Source organism: Falco cherrug, chromosome 1 (genome assembly GCF_023634085.1).
Source record: "Falco cherrug isolate bFalChe1 chromosome 1, bFalChe1.pri, whole genome shotgun sequence".
NCBI classification, from domain to species: domain Eukaryota; kingdom Metazoa; phylum Chordata; class Aves; order Falconiformes; family Falconidae; genus Falco; species Falco cherrug.
The window spans coordinates 24,316,095-24,333,225 of record NC_073697.1 but is presented as its reverse complement, the minus strand read 5'-3'; the positions used below and the strand labels follow the sequence as shown (position 1 = coordinate 24,333,225).

At 48.3% G+C, this 17,131-nt stretch overlaps 1 protein-coding gene across 4 annotated transcripts in view; it reads left to right on the top strand.

Annotated features, from left to right (window-relative positions):
• Positions 1 to 17,131, top strand: part of SHROOM3 (shroom family member 3) — a 52,178-nt gene that overhangs the window by 23,513 nt on the left and 11,534 nt on the right. For all 4 annotated transcript variants that reach the window (XM_055724292.1, XM_055724302.1, XM_055724282.1 and 1 more), the window contains exons 3-5: positions 5,988 to 6,119; positions 8,948 to 12,206; positions 15,283 to 15,359. In XM_055724292.1, the coding sequence (XP_055580267.1) occupies positions 6,061 to 6,119; positions 8,948 to 12,206; positions 15,283 to 15,359 (3,395 nt within the window). In that variant the 5' untranslated portion in view covers positions 5,988 to 6,060. The remainder of the gene's footprint in view (positions 1 to 5,987; positions 6,120 to 8,947; positions 12,207 to 15,282; positions 15,360 to 17,131) is intronic.

The following is a 17,131-nucleotide window of genomic DNA, read 5'->3' as shown; positions in this document are numbered from 1 at the left end:
CAGCTGGGGTGTTTGTCTTACGGTGTTTCCTTTTATTGTTTTGATTTAAGACTGAGACTGTTAAAAAACTGTGAGATACTCTGAAGAGATTCTCTGGGTGGGGAGTTGCTCTTTAGAAGTTGTGAAGATGAACATATTGTAGAAAAGAGGGTTGTGAGAATATTCACACATTTCACCTAAGTGTTTTGAAGTGAGGGTTTTTTCAGTGTGATTTTTACTTAGGGAAGGTTTTAACCTGAGTGTCAAGAGGGGTGCGGGGTGTGACTCTGTTTCCTTTGTAGGTGAGCAGACACTCTTGCCCAAGATCCATGACATAAAATATCAGTTCATATGCTTCACGTCTTTCTCAGGAGTCCTCCTTCTTTTTACTCAAAATTGCGAAGGGACAGAGCTCACTCTGGACCTCTCCTGCCCTAGAATTTACCAGAAGGGCTCTGTGAGCCTAAAAAGACAGATTCAGTGAAAGACACATCAAGCTGATGCCATTATGGTCCGACTTGGCCTCATCTGTTATGCTTATTTTTAGAACCATGACTGAACCTTAATTAAGAGCGACGTTGCTTTGAGTAGATTGTGGCCTCGCTCTGTCAAAATCCTAATAGGCTTCTGAGTGCTTTAGTTTTTCCTTCATCTCCTGCTTAATAGCTAGGCATAGGGACTGCAGCAGTGCCTTAGGATGTCTGCAGAATGTGTCCTCGTTCTGCTAGCACTCCTTTTAGATGTGACCATCTTACAGACAGGACCATACCAGTGAAAATTCAGATTGCAGGTTATGCTTTCTGTCGATGCCGGTACACAGTTGCCCTGAGAGGGTGCACATGAATTGCTGTGATCATGATCTCTCCATATAGAAAGAGCATACTGCACCCTGCAGTGGCGTATGGCTCAGGACATGCTACCTCTGCCAGATACTTTTTGTTAGTTTAGAAATATCACTAGCCTGAATCTTAACCCCTGCGAGGGTGACGTGGTAAGGATGGGCAGCTGCCTTCCTGGCTTTCTCTTTTGTGTCTCAGTGCCTGGGATGGGATCTGAGAGGCACAAGCTTTGCATTTTGTGTTCGAAACTTTCTTCTCTCCTACAGGAGGAGGATCTCTGCTGCACAGCCCTCGTCCCTTCCCACCTCCCAGATGAACAGGCCAAGCTATGGCTATCCCTTCCAGCTCCAGCAACCTCCCACACCTGGGCCACATGGCTGCTTGGGAAGAGCACATCCACAGGGACTGTGTTTGCCTGCAATAGCACAGAGCGACCCTCTTGGCCTTAGTTCTCTTCTCTATCTCTTCCCATTTTTCTTTGGCTCATTAACACCAGCAGCTAGTCAAAACCATCCCTGCAGGTCACAGGGAATGTGTCCCAGTGACCACTGCTCCTGCCTGCATCTGCAGGTGGATTCTGCACCTTGGGGAGAGATGCTCTTCTTGAAAGGTTTTGCTGCCTTTACCTTCAGAGTTCCCCATCTCAGCTAAGGAGGATTTTGAAGCTTGCTGGGACAGAGAAAAAATGAGCGCGAGGTCAGTGGTAGAAGAAGAATTGTTCACAAATGGTCTCTATTCAGCCATCTTGGGTGATGTGTTTGACAGATGTGAGACATGAAAACTTAACTCCCTGCAAGCTCTGTGGGCGTGTTGCAGTAGGGATAGATCAGTTTAGCGGGGCACTGATGACTCTAGTTGCTAATTGATCAACCACAACATCCCCTCCCTGGCTTTCACTCATGAGCTTTCTAAAAGGCTGAGTTACATCCTGTTACTGTCTGCAAGGATAAAATCCAGCCTGTTTCCTAAGAGAAGGTGCTTTCCTTGTGAAATCCTTCTCTTCTAGCTTCATCAGCTTGCTTTGATACTCTCCCACTAGGTCTAATCTGCACAGCAAGTATGTCCCATGATGTGCCCCAGGATCCTGCTCTGTGAAAGACCAGGATATGGCATGTGAGGGGAGGGAACTGCTTCCTTCCCACTCCTCATCCCAACACAGAAACCGGTCCCATAAACTGGGTATAATGACAGTCCCACTTGCAGTTCTTGTTACGGCAGCAGCACTTGGTATTGCTGTATTGCTGTGCTCCTCGGCGTCAGCCAAAGTGTGCTGCTGGCTGCTGGCAACCTGGAAGCTGCTGTCAGAAAGCTGGCACAGAGTAATCTGCAGGGATTTTTTGAACATCTTTTTCTTTCCCTCTTTTCTCTCCCCCTGAGGGGTGGGGGGGGGGGAAGTGCTCTACTTGGAGCTTTAGGGAAAGGAAAACTTTTCTAGGCAAACAGAAAAAATGAAAATGGCAATTTGAAGAACGTAGGTTGTTTGCTTTGGTTAGAGATGGTCCTGTGAGCTCTTGGAGGACACTGGGCTGGAGTACATTTGAATTGCAGAGCGCTCAGGTTCTACATATACTCTGGCATCGGTGAGGAACAGTATGTAAAGATTGGAAATAAGAATGAATACATTGTTCTGGATAGTTTGAGATTGTAACCTTGGAAAAAAGATAAATCAACCTTTCAGTTACACTGTGAATATAGCTTCAGATGGCTCTTCTATAGATGCTGATTCATTTGTAGAGTATAGAGTTATAGAGATAGTTATAAAGATATCTTTATAAAGTTCCATTACTGTTTTGCATACAATCCACAAAAATAATCTACAGAGATTACAGAGAACGCACTCACCTCTTCCTAATAACAGAGAACTACAGATCTAAATGGTAGAGAGCCTCAGAAATGTTAGTATGGTACTTGCAGCCCAGACTGCATCAAGCCTTTGCCAGACTGTATTAGAGGAGGCTGCTAATGGCCAGTCACATTTTTGTCTGAAAATGCTGTGACTAGTATGCCAACAAGGCGCACCCAGATAACAGCAGCTGGACAAGATTAAAGACTATTCTTTTCCTTTTGGTTTTCCAGTTTACAGTGTGAATTTGGCAGTATCTGGTACGTAATCAGTGTTACAGCTGCCATGGAGCCTATTTAAATGCCAGTATTGCATCAAGGTCCACTGACTTCTCCAGGTATCTTCGCCCCAAGGCACTTGTCATGATGCCAACCTGACCTGGATGCCCAGGTTATCTGATCACTGGAGGTGTCCACGAGGAACCAGGAGTCTCTTTTCCAGCCTTGGCATTTACAACAGAGGGATCACTTTCTCTGTTATCTGAAGTGGAGAGTTTTTTAATAATAAGATTGTGCAGATGCTTTCACAAGTACGGTACAGGTGCAGTCCTTGAGGAACTAGTATAGGGATAAGGTGATGAGGTTGTTTTGTTGTTGTTGTTATTACATTTTTAAATCCTACAACCTCCTAGAGCAAAGTGTCAGCTCTTGGTCCTAGTTTTGCTAAACACAACTGAGCTACACCAAATTTATACCAGTTATAGATCTAGTAATTTATTTGTCTTCACTCAAGTCAGAATTAGCTGCTGCATTTGCAAGTTTTATCACTTAGCCAATCTGTCTGAGATAATTCAGGTCCTGACATTGTGGACTTTACAAAAGCAGTTCTGTCCCACTTCCCAAAAACAGTTTAATCTTGCGCTGGTTCTTATTGCTTCCTGAAAGTTATGCTCTGCTGTAAAGCAAGTGTAACCAAAAGCTGTTGCAAGATGGGCAGAATAACTGTGTTCAGCTCCCTCTCCATCTGTAACGGGAGATAGCTGTTCTCCTTTAAATGCTCTGGTGCTCGCTGTCGTATTGCACTGCAGTTCCAGTCCTTTTCCCTAATTAGGCAATAATAATTATAAAATAAGCTTAAGGAAGTAGGGTGAAGCAAGGTGCTATTTTCAGGTGTTACAGAAGGCTGAAGGTAGGAACTTCTTGGTGTTCCCTGAATGCCCACACACAGGCACCGGCAGCACTGGCTGTGCCTTTCTTTACAGCCTCAGAGCGCTGTTTCAAGGAATCTTTCAACTGATTCAGTGGAGACTGGATTGGGCCCCCTGTTCTCTGCCTTTTGGTGCACGTGTGCACAGAGACCCTCTGTACTTCCATCTTGCCACCTCCTTGGAGATCACCTGTGTGAGTCTGCAACATGAGCTGGAGATCATGTGTACTGCAGCGCTTCCTCTCTTGGCTTAAGCTTGGCTAAGATTCAGTTACCCTTAATCCACATTTCCAGGATCAGGTAGGTGTGGAAACAATGCAAGGTTATCCCTCACTGAGCTGGTATGGCATGTCTTCTGACTTAAATTCACAGCTTTGCTGTCCATGTGTTGTATTATTACAAGGATATCCACCAAAAGGGTTTTAAATACCTGTGGCTCAGAAGATGGGCTATGCAGCTCCCTTGCAGCTTTTTACTGGTCAAATCAAGGGGTAACGTGCTTTGCTTGTGTCATTCAGCGTGCTTTCCCAAGCAAAAAAAGATAATACTGGAGGCTCATACTACTTGGTAGTACAAAGAGAATTTTTAAATCTCTGCAACAGAGAAGGCAAGAAAGCGGGTTATTCTTAAGAAACAGTTCTGTCAACTTCCCATCCGGCAGTGTTTAGCCTCCTTGTTTCTCTAGGCAAGGAGCTTAACAAAAGCGCGCTGTTTTAAACGCACCTACACATGTAATGGTAAAGCAGTGCTCAATTCAGCTCACCCTCTGTAAACCTCCAGTTCAGCTTTCCTTAAGACAATTCTGTCACAACAAATGCTAAAAGGAAAGAATACCCCTTTTCTTTCTTCTTTTAGCTGATGATGAGAGAATGACCTGTGCTTCTGCAATCTAAATGGAAAAACTACTGGTGAAATGGCTCTACCTCTCATTTTCTGCATATGCTTTTCCATGTCGTGGAACGTTGGCTGTTGCCAATGTTAACTTGTGCTAGTAGAGGATCTGACCCTAGCAATCTTTTTTTGCCTTGTACATTTCTCTGTATCATTTCTTTTCACAATCTTAGGCCATCCTAGGAGAGTCCTCTTTCGGTGTCTGGTTTACATCTGCATAGGGCATTTTTATCTATTTACTTACTCATTCAGGACACGCTGTACTGTGAGATTTTCAGTGAGACAAACACTTTTAAAGACGTGTCATATCCTTCTCTTGCATTTATGCTTTATAGGTAGTCAAGGTTGTCCCGCAGGCTGTCTTATTTGGGACTTCAGTGGTACACAGGTCCGGTGCTGCTCCTCATTCTCACAGGAAGAATTAGAAACTGTGGAGATGAGTACTACAGCAGGGGGAGAGATCCCCCATGGAAAGCAGGGGGAGGATGTGGCATGTTGAGGGTACTTGATTGCTAATCTCCTGCTTTGACTTTCCATTGCACCGTTATGTGCTTTAAATAAGGTTGTCGTTTGTTTTTTTTCTCCCAAAAGCTGATGGAGGCAGGTCTTAGCGTAGGTGACTGAAGCAGCCGAAGGGCAGCCGTGCTGTGCTGGGGCTACCGCACCCAAGCTCACAGGGGGGACAGCTGGCAGCCTGCAAGGCCCTGGGAGATGTGCAGGGTGCACATTGCTGGCACTTGGTTGTCATATCTCTCCTGCATTTTTGTCAGCGCTGAGGAGAGATCTAAACAGCATTGTGCGGGCTTCCACCCCCTCATGGTATTTGGTTCTTTAAATGACTTTGCCAGCCGTCACTTTAAAATGAAGGGAAGCTTTTGAGAAAAGTCCATCCGTAAGAATTACATGCAGCCGCCCTGCTTGGTGCATCCTGTGGGAGTCTGCATGCAGCCCAGCCTGTAAATTGATCCCTGGGAATGGGCCCCCAGGCTCGTCCCAGAGGGGTAAGGCTTCTGCTAGGAGGTAGAGGGGAAGACCCCCGCATTCAATGATAACCCGCTTGTCTGCCTGTGCCTGTTGCCTTGCAAAAATGAGGGGGAGCGTGTTGTGTGAATACGTCAGGAACAGTGTGTGATTAGTGCTTGATTCGCTTGGAAGAGACAAGAATGTAGCAGTGAAACAGAAGTGAACACCAGCAATTTTAAATGTGGCCGTCGGTGTTACTTCCCGTTCATCATCCTTGGAAGAGCTGGCCTGTTGCTAATGTGCAAAATCCTTCTGCTTTTACCTAGGCGGAGTGAAACTCCAGGCCGTCCTCACTCCTGGCATTCAACCAAACTTGCAGAGAACCAACCCGATCCCAGCATGATGCAAATATCTCAGGGTATGCTTGGAACCCCTTGGTATCAGTCCTACCACTCCAGGTAAGCACTATACAGCGGTGTTCCTGTGCCGCAAAGGCAGAGATGTAAAGCAGTGTGCGTTTTTAATTTAGCATCATTTGCCCTGTTTTCACATATCTCCCACAGGTGTAGAAATCTGGCTCCCAAGCTAGCGTGCCTCTAAACTAGTCCCCCAGTCCTATGTACTTCCTTGTTTCCAGTGTCATGCTGGCTTCAGGGAGGCTCTGCCGCATGTCCAAGGATGTACCCTGATGGTACTGACTACAAGATCAGGGCCTAAATCTAGAGCACAGGAGTGAAAGAAGGGGACAAAACATGTGGTGGAAAAATGTTACCAGTTGCCTCCATACAGCTGGACGGGTTTATAGACAGCCAGGGTTAGGATTAGAGTTAGGAAGGCTTCGGTTCCTGTTTGGTTAGCCAGATAAAGTAGATGTGCTTTCCTCCATTAAGTGCTCTCTGAAGTGGCTAACAGCTAGGAAATTAATTGCTTTAAAAATCCCCCTTCCCACCAAGATGGGAGCTCACACTGTCAGGATGTTAATGCAGCTTTCTGTGGATCTGGATGCAGGAGCTGGAGCCCTGCTCTACATCCTGCGCACTGGCCCCATGTAGAAATGCAGTATGATTGTTTCCCCAGCAAAGAAAAAGAAATCCAAAGTCAAAATCAGCCTATTCAAAAAAAAGGGGGAGGGGAAGAAAAGGGTGTAGGTAGCAGGGCAACGGTGCCCATCAGCATAACTGAGCCGCTCTCAGGAGCAGCCGACAGAAGTGCATCACCACTGATACTCCCAGGGTGAGAAGTTCAGTGAGGGATTTCCTGGGTTTGGCAATCACTTTCTGCAGGGGTCAGCTTTATCATAACTGTATGTGCATGGCTGTTTCTCTTAGAAGTTAGTGCAGTCGTTTATCAGTCCCCAAAAGGCTAAATTAGTAACCTTACTGCTGTTATAAGAAGGTCATATGAGGCACAGCTGGTTTTGGCTGCGTTTTGTAAACTCTCCTTATAGTAAACTATAAGCACCATGTGAGTTTTGTAAACTCTCCTTATAGCCACTGGGATTTAAACATTTCTTCTACAGGCGAGACTGAGCCTCGACAGAGGGGAGAAAACAGAACATTAAGAAAAGTGAGGAGATGGTTGCAGAAAAAACCCATGTTTGTCTCTGGCCTGTAGCACAGATGATGCTGTAGCATATTCATTTTCCACCGAGAGGCTTTGCTTCCCCGCTGCAGCTCCTGGCAGAGCCTTTGGCAGCTCGGCTCTGTCTCCTGGGTGCTTGAAGGGGAGCACGGGGAACATCTAGTGGCCAGCTGGCCAGGGCTGTGCTGGGCATTGCCAGGGAGATATTTATTTGAAACTAAAATAGAGTGGTTCATTTAAATGAGTAAACCAGCTCTATCCTGAGATTTGCCATATCTCTTTCTGCCTGTGTCTGTGTTCCTCTGCATCTCTCTGCAGAGCTGCTGCTTTTTCCCCTTGCAGGCAGGCTTCCTTCTGCCCTTCCTCATTCGTAGCACCCTCCTTCCACCCTGTCTGTCCCTTGGGCTTGTGGGTGTGAATCCAGCAGGGTGGAAGTGACCACGGCTGGGATACGATCCCAGCAAGCTTTAAGCTCTTCAGCAGGCACTTGTTAGGGAGGGAGTTACCCACAACACCTGCTGCCTCCTTGATTCCCAGGGCTGCCGTGCATCCCCAGCTCCCTCACTGCATGGAGCAGGTTTGGTTTTGTTACCCGGGTGGAGCACAGCATGCAGAAACAGAGTTTGCCTCTCCTTGTGCCAGCTGAGGCTGCAGCTTGCACTCTGGCAAACCCAGGCTCCTCTCTAGTCCTGCTTCCAGCTCTGAGCCTTGCACTGCTGCCCTTCGCGTGGGACAGCAGGCTTTCCTTTCCTGGTGCTTTCCTGTGGCTCTGCCAGGACGGTCCATGTAGTTGCACAAGCAACTAGAGAAAGCGGTATCTAAGGGAGGGGAGCTGGGAACAAAGGGAAGGAAAGTGAAATCCTCAGGCTATGCTCCCCCATCCTCAGTGTACCTGCTTGAATCTGGGAGGAGAGATTAGCCAGGGGAAACTCCACATACATTTGTGATATCCCCTTGTGAGGTGTAAAAAGAACTGTGGGCAGCACAAGGAGCTCCCTTTACGCTGATAAATGTCTGAATATCCTTCATTTTGAGCACATCTCTGGTGGCCACGAGTCCTCTTGACACACATGTATCTCAGAGCAGGTGCCAAGGTGTACCTGCAGCTGCTGTGCTGCATGAGGAGGTGGCTGTGAAGACTTTTTGGGGCATTCTCAATCTGTTTCTGTTGTTGCACCCCCACTTGCCTCCACACACAAACACATGCATCTCTTCTCTGTCTTGTCAGTTTAGTTTTCTCGCAGCAAACAAACTATCCTTGGGGCAGCTGAATGTCCAGGAAGCCTGCCAGGGCATAGCCTTCATCTCCATAAAAAGAAATGAAATGGGGAAAAAAGAAAGAGATTAGATTCCCCCCCCTCCCCAGAATGCCTCTTGTGCTCCTCTCCTCCTCCTCAGTGGCGTCAGCACTCATTCAGCTTTCCAAGTGCTTTGGATAGGTTTGATGGGTGGGATTGATCCTCTCTGGCTCCAGGGATGCACTGTCTTTCCCTCCCACCCTTCTGTGGTAAATAAGAGCCATGTGTTGCAATGTCAAGCAGTTCCTCTTTGTGAACTGGGATGACTGCAAACAGGGGATGGAGCAAGGCCCAAATATGGGTTTTCATCTCAAAACTAAACAACTTCCTTCTGAGCTCACTTTATAAGTTGTTGTGCCTCTCCTCTGCTGACAGTGGGTTTTTACTCTTCTCTCGCTCTTCCCCAGCTCCTCGACCAGTGATCTCTCTGGCTTTGAGCATGGCTACCTGAGGAGAAGTCCTGATCAGTACAGTTCCCGGGGCAGCATGGAGAGCTTGGACCACTCCTCTGCTGGCTACCAGCCTTGTCACTTGTCCCCTGCCAAATCCAGCAACAGCATTGACCAGCTCTCGCACCTCCACAGCAAGAGAGACTCTGCCTACAGCTCCTTCTCCACCAACTCCAGCATCCCTGAGTATCCCGCTCCGTTGTTCAGCAAGGAGCACTCCTGCTCCACAGACAGCATGCAGTCCCGAGGTGGCCTGCAAGATGGGATGAGGCAAGCTGACATCAGGTATGTCAAGACAGTCTATGATGCCCAGCAAGGGATCTCCGAGGAGTATGAGGTGAAGTCCTCCGCCTTGCTTCCAAGCTGCGAGGGCCGGGCCTCGCTGGACGGTCGCAGCCATGGCAGACTCCACGGCTTCAGCCGGCACAACGCAGCTCCGTCCTGGGCACAGCCTGGCCAGGGCTCCTTGGACAGCAAGAGCCAGCTGCCCAAGGGACCTCCCTTGCCTCCCACTCGCAGCGACAGCTACGCAGCCATCAGACATCACGAGAGGCCCAGCTCATGCACTGGCCTTGATCTGAACAAGCCTGGTCGCACCCAGCCAAAAGGGACCTGGCCACAGCTTGTCAGCACCCTACCCCAGGGGCCGCTGCTGAAAACCCCCTTTGGAGAAGGACATCTGCACACTGTGGTGGAGAAGAGTCCGGAGAGCAGCCCCACCATGAAGCCCAAACAGAGCTACTCCCAGCCAGCTCAACCAGGGCAGCCCCTGCTGCCTACTGGTGTCTACCCAGTACCTTCCCCAGAGCCGCACTACGCCCAGGTGCCCCAGCCTTCTGCAAGCAATAATGGGACGCTTTATCCAGCTCTGGCCAAAGAAAGTGGGTACCCTCCGCCTCTTCCAGTCTCTTACGACAAGGCCATAACCAGCAGCACCCCCCTGGGCTTTGATGAGAATGGAAACCAAAGCACTACAAACAGAGCAACCATCTTCTACCAGCCCCCAGCAGCTGAGAGAAAGCACGATGCTGCAGCAAAGCTTCTCCCACAAAAACCTCCTAGCCTGGCAGGCCCAGAAGTCTGCCTGACCACCTCGAGAAAGGAGGAGTTGTTACCCCCTTACAAGGTAGCACACAGCAACCGAGAGACCGCAAGTACTGTACAGGCCTCCAAACACATTTTTCAAGCTCCGCAGCCCCAGCTGAGGGATGCTAGTGAGAGAAAAACCCATTACCAGCCCAAAGAGGACTGGGCGGCTGAATCCCAGGAGGACAAAAATGGCAATGCACAGATAAATGAGAGAGACACTGCTGCTCACCACCAGTGGGGTCACAGCAAGCCCAAGCAGTATGGCTTCTCTTCCTTGCAGAACATCCCAGAGAGCTCGAGGAGGCAAAGCAGCTCCGAGCTAAAAGAGATGCAACCAGGTGAGGGTTATTCCAGCACCAAACTGTCCTTCTTGAGCAGCAGCAGTAAAGAGAAGGACCACAGGGGACAGGAGCACAAACAGTGGAGTGATGTGGACCCACAGGCCTTTGCGAGGCAGGAGGAGGAGGACACAAGCATCACTCCATTCCATGCTGCCGAGCCAAAGTGTGAAGAGCCCCCTTCTCCGCAGCAGCCAAAGACCTCTGATTTTGGGAGGAGTCGCCTTAGCTCTAGCAGCGCCCAAAGCTTTCCCTACGGCAAACCAGATGCCAGCAAGCCCCGCTGCTCGGTGCTGGAGAAGGTCAGCAAGTTTGAGCAGCGAGAACAAAGCAGTCACCGGCCCCAGAGTGCTGGGATTCCCAGCTTCGGTCAGCACTACGGGCCGAGCAGGACGAGCCAGCCCTCCAGCACAAGGTGCTCTCTGCACAGCCTGGAGGACATGCGGAGCAAGCTCCACGAGCCTGGCCAGCTGCCCAGTGAGCCAGGCAGGGTCTCCAGCCCCTCCATCAGGAATGGGAAGCTGGAAGAGGCTGACTGGCGCCCTGTAGAGCTGCGGATGGCAGCTTCAGTGAAGCAGGCAAGACCTAGCGAATACTACAGCCTGTGTCCTGAAAATGAGGTGCAAATAAAGGCGGCTCAGCTACCGAGAAGTAAAAGCACATTCCAGCTGGGAGGTGAGCCTGAGAAAGAGATCCTCTGGAAGGATAACGTCCAGGATGCCCACGGGTCGCAGCTGGACACACCATTTAACAGGGCCTACAGGAACAGCATTAAAGATGCTCAGTCCAGGGTGCTGAGGGCCACTTCCTTCCGTCGCATCAGCCCCCCGTTCGGGAGTGCACACAAGAGGATGACCCAGAGGCCTGCCTCGGCCCACGTGGGCACGAGGAGCATGGCAGCATCTCCCCACACCCCGAAGGAGAGGCACAGTATCACACCAACAGAAAGCAGCCTCTCTGCTCTGGACTACGCCAAGACACAGCACATCTTGCGCATCGGGGGCCGAAAGCGGCTGACAGCAGAGCAGAAGAAGCGGTCTTACTCAGAGCCAGAGAAGATGAATGAAGTGGGCATCTCTGATGGGGAGCCATCGCCCTTCTCCTTCCAGAAGAAAAGCATCCATTTTGTCTTCCCGGAGAATACAGTGGCTGACCGGCGTAAGATCTTTGAAAGGGACAGCAAAGCTTCTTCTACCGCCAGCCTCTCCAAGCCGGAGCTCAAGCAACTCCAGCAGAATGCCCTCGCCGACTACATCGAGCGCAAGACAGGGAGACGGCCATCCTCACAAGATATTGGACTGCTGAGGGAGCGCTCCCACAGCTCCTACCTACAGGCAGGTGGCCCAGACAGCCAGAGCCTTTCATCTGCCTCCAGCATGAATTCCCTCCAGGACCAGAACCTTTACCGCCGGAGGGAGTCCATAGAGCGGATATCCAGGACGGGGCGGATATCTTCTACCCTTCCTCCTGGGCTGATGGGCTGCTTCGATATGAGTGGAGATGAGAAGACAGGGCACCAGGACAGCTCGGTCATAAGCCGACCAAAACCAGAGAGGTGCCGGGATTACAGAGCCAAAGTGGAGCTCACCAGAGGCACACAGACAGACCCGCTGAGCATGCAGGGCCAGCCTCGCTACAGGAAGCAGGAGCAGGTCTTCGAAACACCCTCCACTGCCAGGAAATCTGGGAAATCAGTGTCTGTAGAAGACTTGCTTGATAGGTACGACAATCAGACAGTCCCTGTGCATGTACGTTCCAGATCATCTCCCACGGCAGATAAGAAACACCAGGTATGTGGAAGCCGGATTGTGTGTGCAGGCCAGCAGGGCTCTCTGAACCAGGGAATGAGGGGGGATGTCGGAGGACAGGCTGATGTTCAGTCACGGCAATTACTCCATTGGTTAGAATGAGGTTAAATGCATGTTGAGATAGAGACAGTTTATTGCATTTAAATTACCAACATGCTGTTTTAAATGCTTGCTGGCAGGGTACCGCTTCTGTTCAGCTTTTTTACTGCTGGGGCTATTTCAGCGATTTCAGTGCATATGCTGGTAGATGTGTGTGTGTTCTTGCTGCTGTGGACATCCCATCTGAGGTGTCCTGTTCTTACCTGTCAGCATCACCTGAGAAGCGCTGAGCACCTTTCTGGTGGGGTGTACCGTTAAGGTAGTGATAAGCTGTAGCTGCTGTTCTGCCTTGGCCCACTTCCCTGGTGCAAAGTAGAGAAGATTAAAGGGTGCTTGAAATTGCCTTGGCTCCCACTGTGACTGACAGAGCTGGGAGATGCTCAGCAGAGGCGCGGCTAAGTAACTGTTACGTTTTGCCTCCGGCCCTGGAAGGAAACATTGCAGGGAAAACTTTGTGGAGACCCTGGCCGCTTTTTCCATGTCCCCTGCTTGGTGGTTGGGAACATTGCACTGATGTCACAAGTGGGGAATTCAACTGACTCTGATGATGGTAAATAGCAGAAACAGGCTAACTTCTTAAAGAACAACTGCCCAGATCAGCTTTTCAGCTGGCTGAAATCTGTTCAGACCTATTTAGGTAACTGCAGCTAATCGAGCTGCACAGATTTACAGCGGCGATGGGTCTGCTGCTGCATCGCTGTTTCCATGCCAGGCTCTATTCGTCACAGGGAGAGAGAGGAAACAACCAAAATGTGTGGACAGGCTCCTCACTGCAAATAGTCTGAGTGTTTGGACAGTCTCACATATTTACAGGGCAGCTGAGATCCAGGACATCTGCTACTCTTGCACTTGCTACCAGCCCAGAACAGATTATCTAGGTGCAACAAAGTGGTACTAAGTACTATAAAGGAGGGTCTGGGCAACATCTCAGAAACAAGCCCAACTGAGATGTGGGGGAAGGAGCCATCCTCCCAGACTTATTGTGTGCTTCATTCTAAATGTCCTCCCTCAACAGACCTCGGATCCCACGCTACATTTTTAAATAGAGAGAATTAAAAAAGCAGCTTGTGAATATCAAGTGACCAGAATGCATTTCCATAACCACTCCCATCTCATCCCATCATCAGTATTTTTCCACACCAGGCAGGCATCAGACTCATCTGTGCAATTTTTCACACTTGCTGATCATGAAGCCTTGCATTCAGCAAGAGGACAGTCCTTAGAAAGAGTTAGGGTGAGGGCCAAGCTGCGACTCTCTCTGCCTCCTGAAACAGTGAGAGTGGCAACAAAACCAGGCATCCAGAAAGAGAAAAATCACCAAAATGTGCTTCTTAGTGACAGGTTGGACGATGAGCAGCCCTAATTCATTTTTACCCAGCCTACTCTCTCGGGCAGGGGACAGATAGGGGACAGCTCTTGAGATCCTAATTTCCCTCTTGCTGGCTCATTTTTAATCTTGCATATGTTCAGCAGCCAAACCAGGGTTTCTGTGTGTTGGAAGCTAACTCGAGGAAGATGATGAACAGCACTGCAGACCCGCTCACAGGGTCTTAGCTCAAGTGTAGAAGAGGGGAGAGAGCCCTTACTGCTGTTTCCCAGAGCAATTTGGCTGTATCCACTTCTGGAATGAGGATTTAGGCCCATAGGCATCAAGGGACTTGTGAAAATCCTGTTCTTACATCCTAATTCAAGAAAGCATGTTTGACTTCCAACATGTACATCAATCCATAAGTGTCTATTTGAAAGGGAAGTATATGTTTAAGAGCTCTTTTAATTACGTTTGTTTCTGATCTGTCTCCAATACAAAACCACAGCTATGAAAGTGTGGGACAAAGCCAAAGCAAAAAGGTGATTTTTAATTTTGTAAAAGTTTTTATTTTTGGCCTTTTTCCCATTTTTTGTAGGTAATGTTTATTTCCAGTTTAGCAGCAAACTTCTCTGCCTCACTGTATGTTTTTCAGGGCCTGGTGTACCGTGTCTAATGTTTCTTTCAGGCTGCATATAAATCACGTTGCACTGTCACTGTAGGGATTTGTTCAAAGATATAAAGAATTTGATAGCCATATGGAATTATTAGCGCTCAGTCTTCAGAACACATTCTCAGCCTTCCTTCCTCTCTGCTTTTTAGTCTGTCTTAGCCTGCATATCTCCCAGCTCCCAGGCTCCTAAATCAAGATCTGTGCTTCTCTCCCTCTGCAGCAGCACTGACCAAAAAAGCAAATTACTAAGGGTGTGGGGAAGGGGGCAGTGAAATGCTTTCTGCTGGAGAGATCGTACGGGAGAAAATACCAGCCTCTTCAAAAGCAGGCTGAGCATTTGCTTTCATGTCTCATAATAGCCTGGTGTCCGATGGTGGGAGCTCTAGGGCAAAGAGAGTCAGATTCACAGAGGCATTTCAGCTGCAAAATTTATCTGGTATTAGATGACAGAAATGCCTAAAGAAGAGGTAGTTCCTGCCCTTTGGTTTTCAAAAGAACCAAGTGCCAGACTTTGTGATGGTTTTCAGCACCTCTGCCTGTGGCTGGAGTGTCCAGCTTTTGTGGCATTCAGTATCTCTGCAGCGCTTCAGTCCTGTTTTGGCACAGATTGTTCACTGTTTAGCTTCCCCGGTTAAGGCTGCTTCAGTGATGTCTCAGCTTCTTCTTGCATGTAGAACAGAGGTGAACACCCAGATCCCACTGATACTGTTCAGCATGTTTTTAGAAGAGTCAAGGACTTGCTGAGAGGTTTTAAAAAAACATTTTTCTGAATAAGTCTGCCTGTTGGTCCGCAGTCCATCAGAAAAAGGCAGACAGGTCCTCTAAGCAAGAGGAGGGTGCTGGAGAGCAGTAAGCCATGCTGGAGTATTCCACCCATGTGTATATGGCACAAGCTGTGCTCTCTTCTTTCTAGGAAGCATCAGTGCTTTGTTATTTTGTTTCGCTTTCTGCTCACTGCTAATACTGTCTTTGCCCTCCAGGACCTGCTGAGAAGGGAAAGCAGTGAATTTGGCCCCATGGTGAGAGATCCTTTCTATGTGATCAGCGCAGGAGCCAGGTGGGTATATGTTAATGTCCCCTTTGTCACTGCAGGATCGGCTCTTGCCATCCTGCTGCCAGCAGCAGTTGTCCTGTGTTGTCTATATAAACAGATGGATCATGACAAACTAAAGAAAACATCTGCATGGACACAGTTGTGGGTGTGCTGTGACTGGCAGAGTCAGGAGGAGTAAGTTGCTGTGAACCCTTTTTTTCACGATAGACGTTAATTCACTATCAAGTCCTCCTCGTGTCACTTGGACCATGTTTCTGCAGCAGATTTCCAGTTACTTAACTTCCAAAATGTGTTTGATCTGCTGTTAGAACTTACATCCAGATGCTGTCATAACTGAAGGATTCTAAAGGAAAAATACCTTGATGTCCCGCTCTGGTATTCTCCAGTCCAGGATGCTGCATCCCCAAAAGCAAGCGAACATTTGTGTGGATTAAAACCAGGAGATTTCATTTACCTTGCTGAACTAGGAGCTTGCTTTGAGGCTGTTTTCCTTTAGGTAGACAGGATATTTTGTTCAGCAGCAGGGGAGAGAGAAATGTTTCTTAAAAATAGAAAAGTGTAATCATAAAACTATATTATTAGAACTTATGTAACTATCCACTTAGCAGTGGATTGTTTTGAAGTTAACTAGAACTGAAGTTGATCTTGCTGTATTTACATCGAAATAATAAATAGATGTTTGCCCTGAGCTCTGAGTGCCCAAACAGCTAACTCATATTACAGTAAAAACCATCAAGAAGGACCGAAAGAATTATTCACAAAGGAGCTCCGTTTCTCACAAACTTGCAGTAGATGTCAGCCCACTCTGTTGTCATAGTGGGAGTTAACAACGCTGTCTCCAAAGGTCTCACCCCTCAGCTCTGGGTCAGTAGTACTCAGCTAGGAGTAGAGGAAGGCTCCTAGTCTAGCTGGATCTTGGTTCTGGGTGGCTGGCCATTTTTGCCCCTAAGAAGACATAAATGTTGTTTTAGAGAGACTCAGTCTGCCTTCACGCACATCCCTTAATGATTATTTAAAACACACCCGTTTACTTTGATTTGGAATAACTTTTTCCATTTTTTTCCCTAAGAGAACAATACAGCTGGTTTAGTTCATTCTGCCTCCCCATTTCTTCTAGAGATGGCATTTCACCATTCTTCTCAATAACTACTTGAGGCTTTCTTCCCGCCACACACACCCCACACACACCCTGGCCCCAACCTATTTTCCAAGTAACAGGATTGAACACCCAAACTGAAGTTTACTGGGGCACGAAATGTAGGTTTCTCATTTTCATGCTTCAAAGATTATTGGTGTTAACAGTTTTATGATGTTTCTGCTGCATACACATCCTGCATGCTCTGTAAACACATTTCTTCTGGGAACGTGAGGTTGCTTTCTTGATCAGAATTGGATTGCCCCAGAAGATAAAACAAAAGGATGGGAGAAGACAGGAAAAAGCCCTGGGCTCTGAGGACACAGGGTCCCACTATACAGACTGCAAATCCTTCCCTACGAGCCTTAGCTGCCAAGTCATTTTTCTTATGTTAGTGCACCTGAAATGACCTGAAAGAGAACAAGTATGGGTTTTGGAAGCTAGAGGGCTATGGTCGTGCGCTGCTGAAGCTGGTAGAAGTTTTACATTTAACTCTCACTGAGAACGGGATCTGAATCTTTCACAGACCGAAAGGGACAGGTAGACCTGGAGCTTACCCATGTGTCAATGAGTCACAGAAGGAGTTCCCCTATTCAGGCACTGTTGAATGTTCCTGGGCCTCAGTGCGAGTATTTCACAG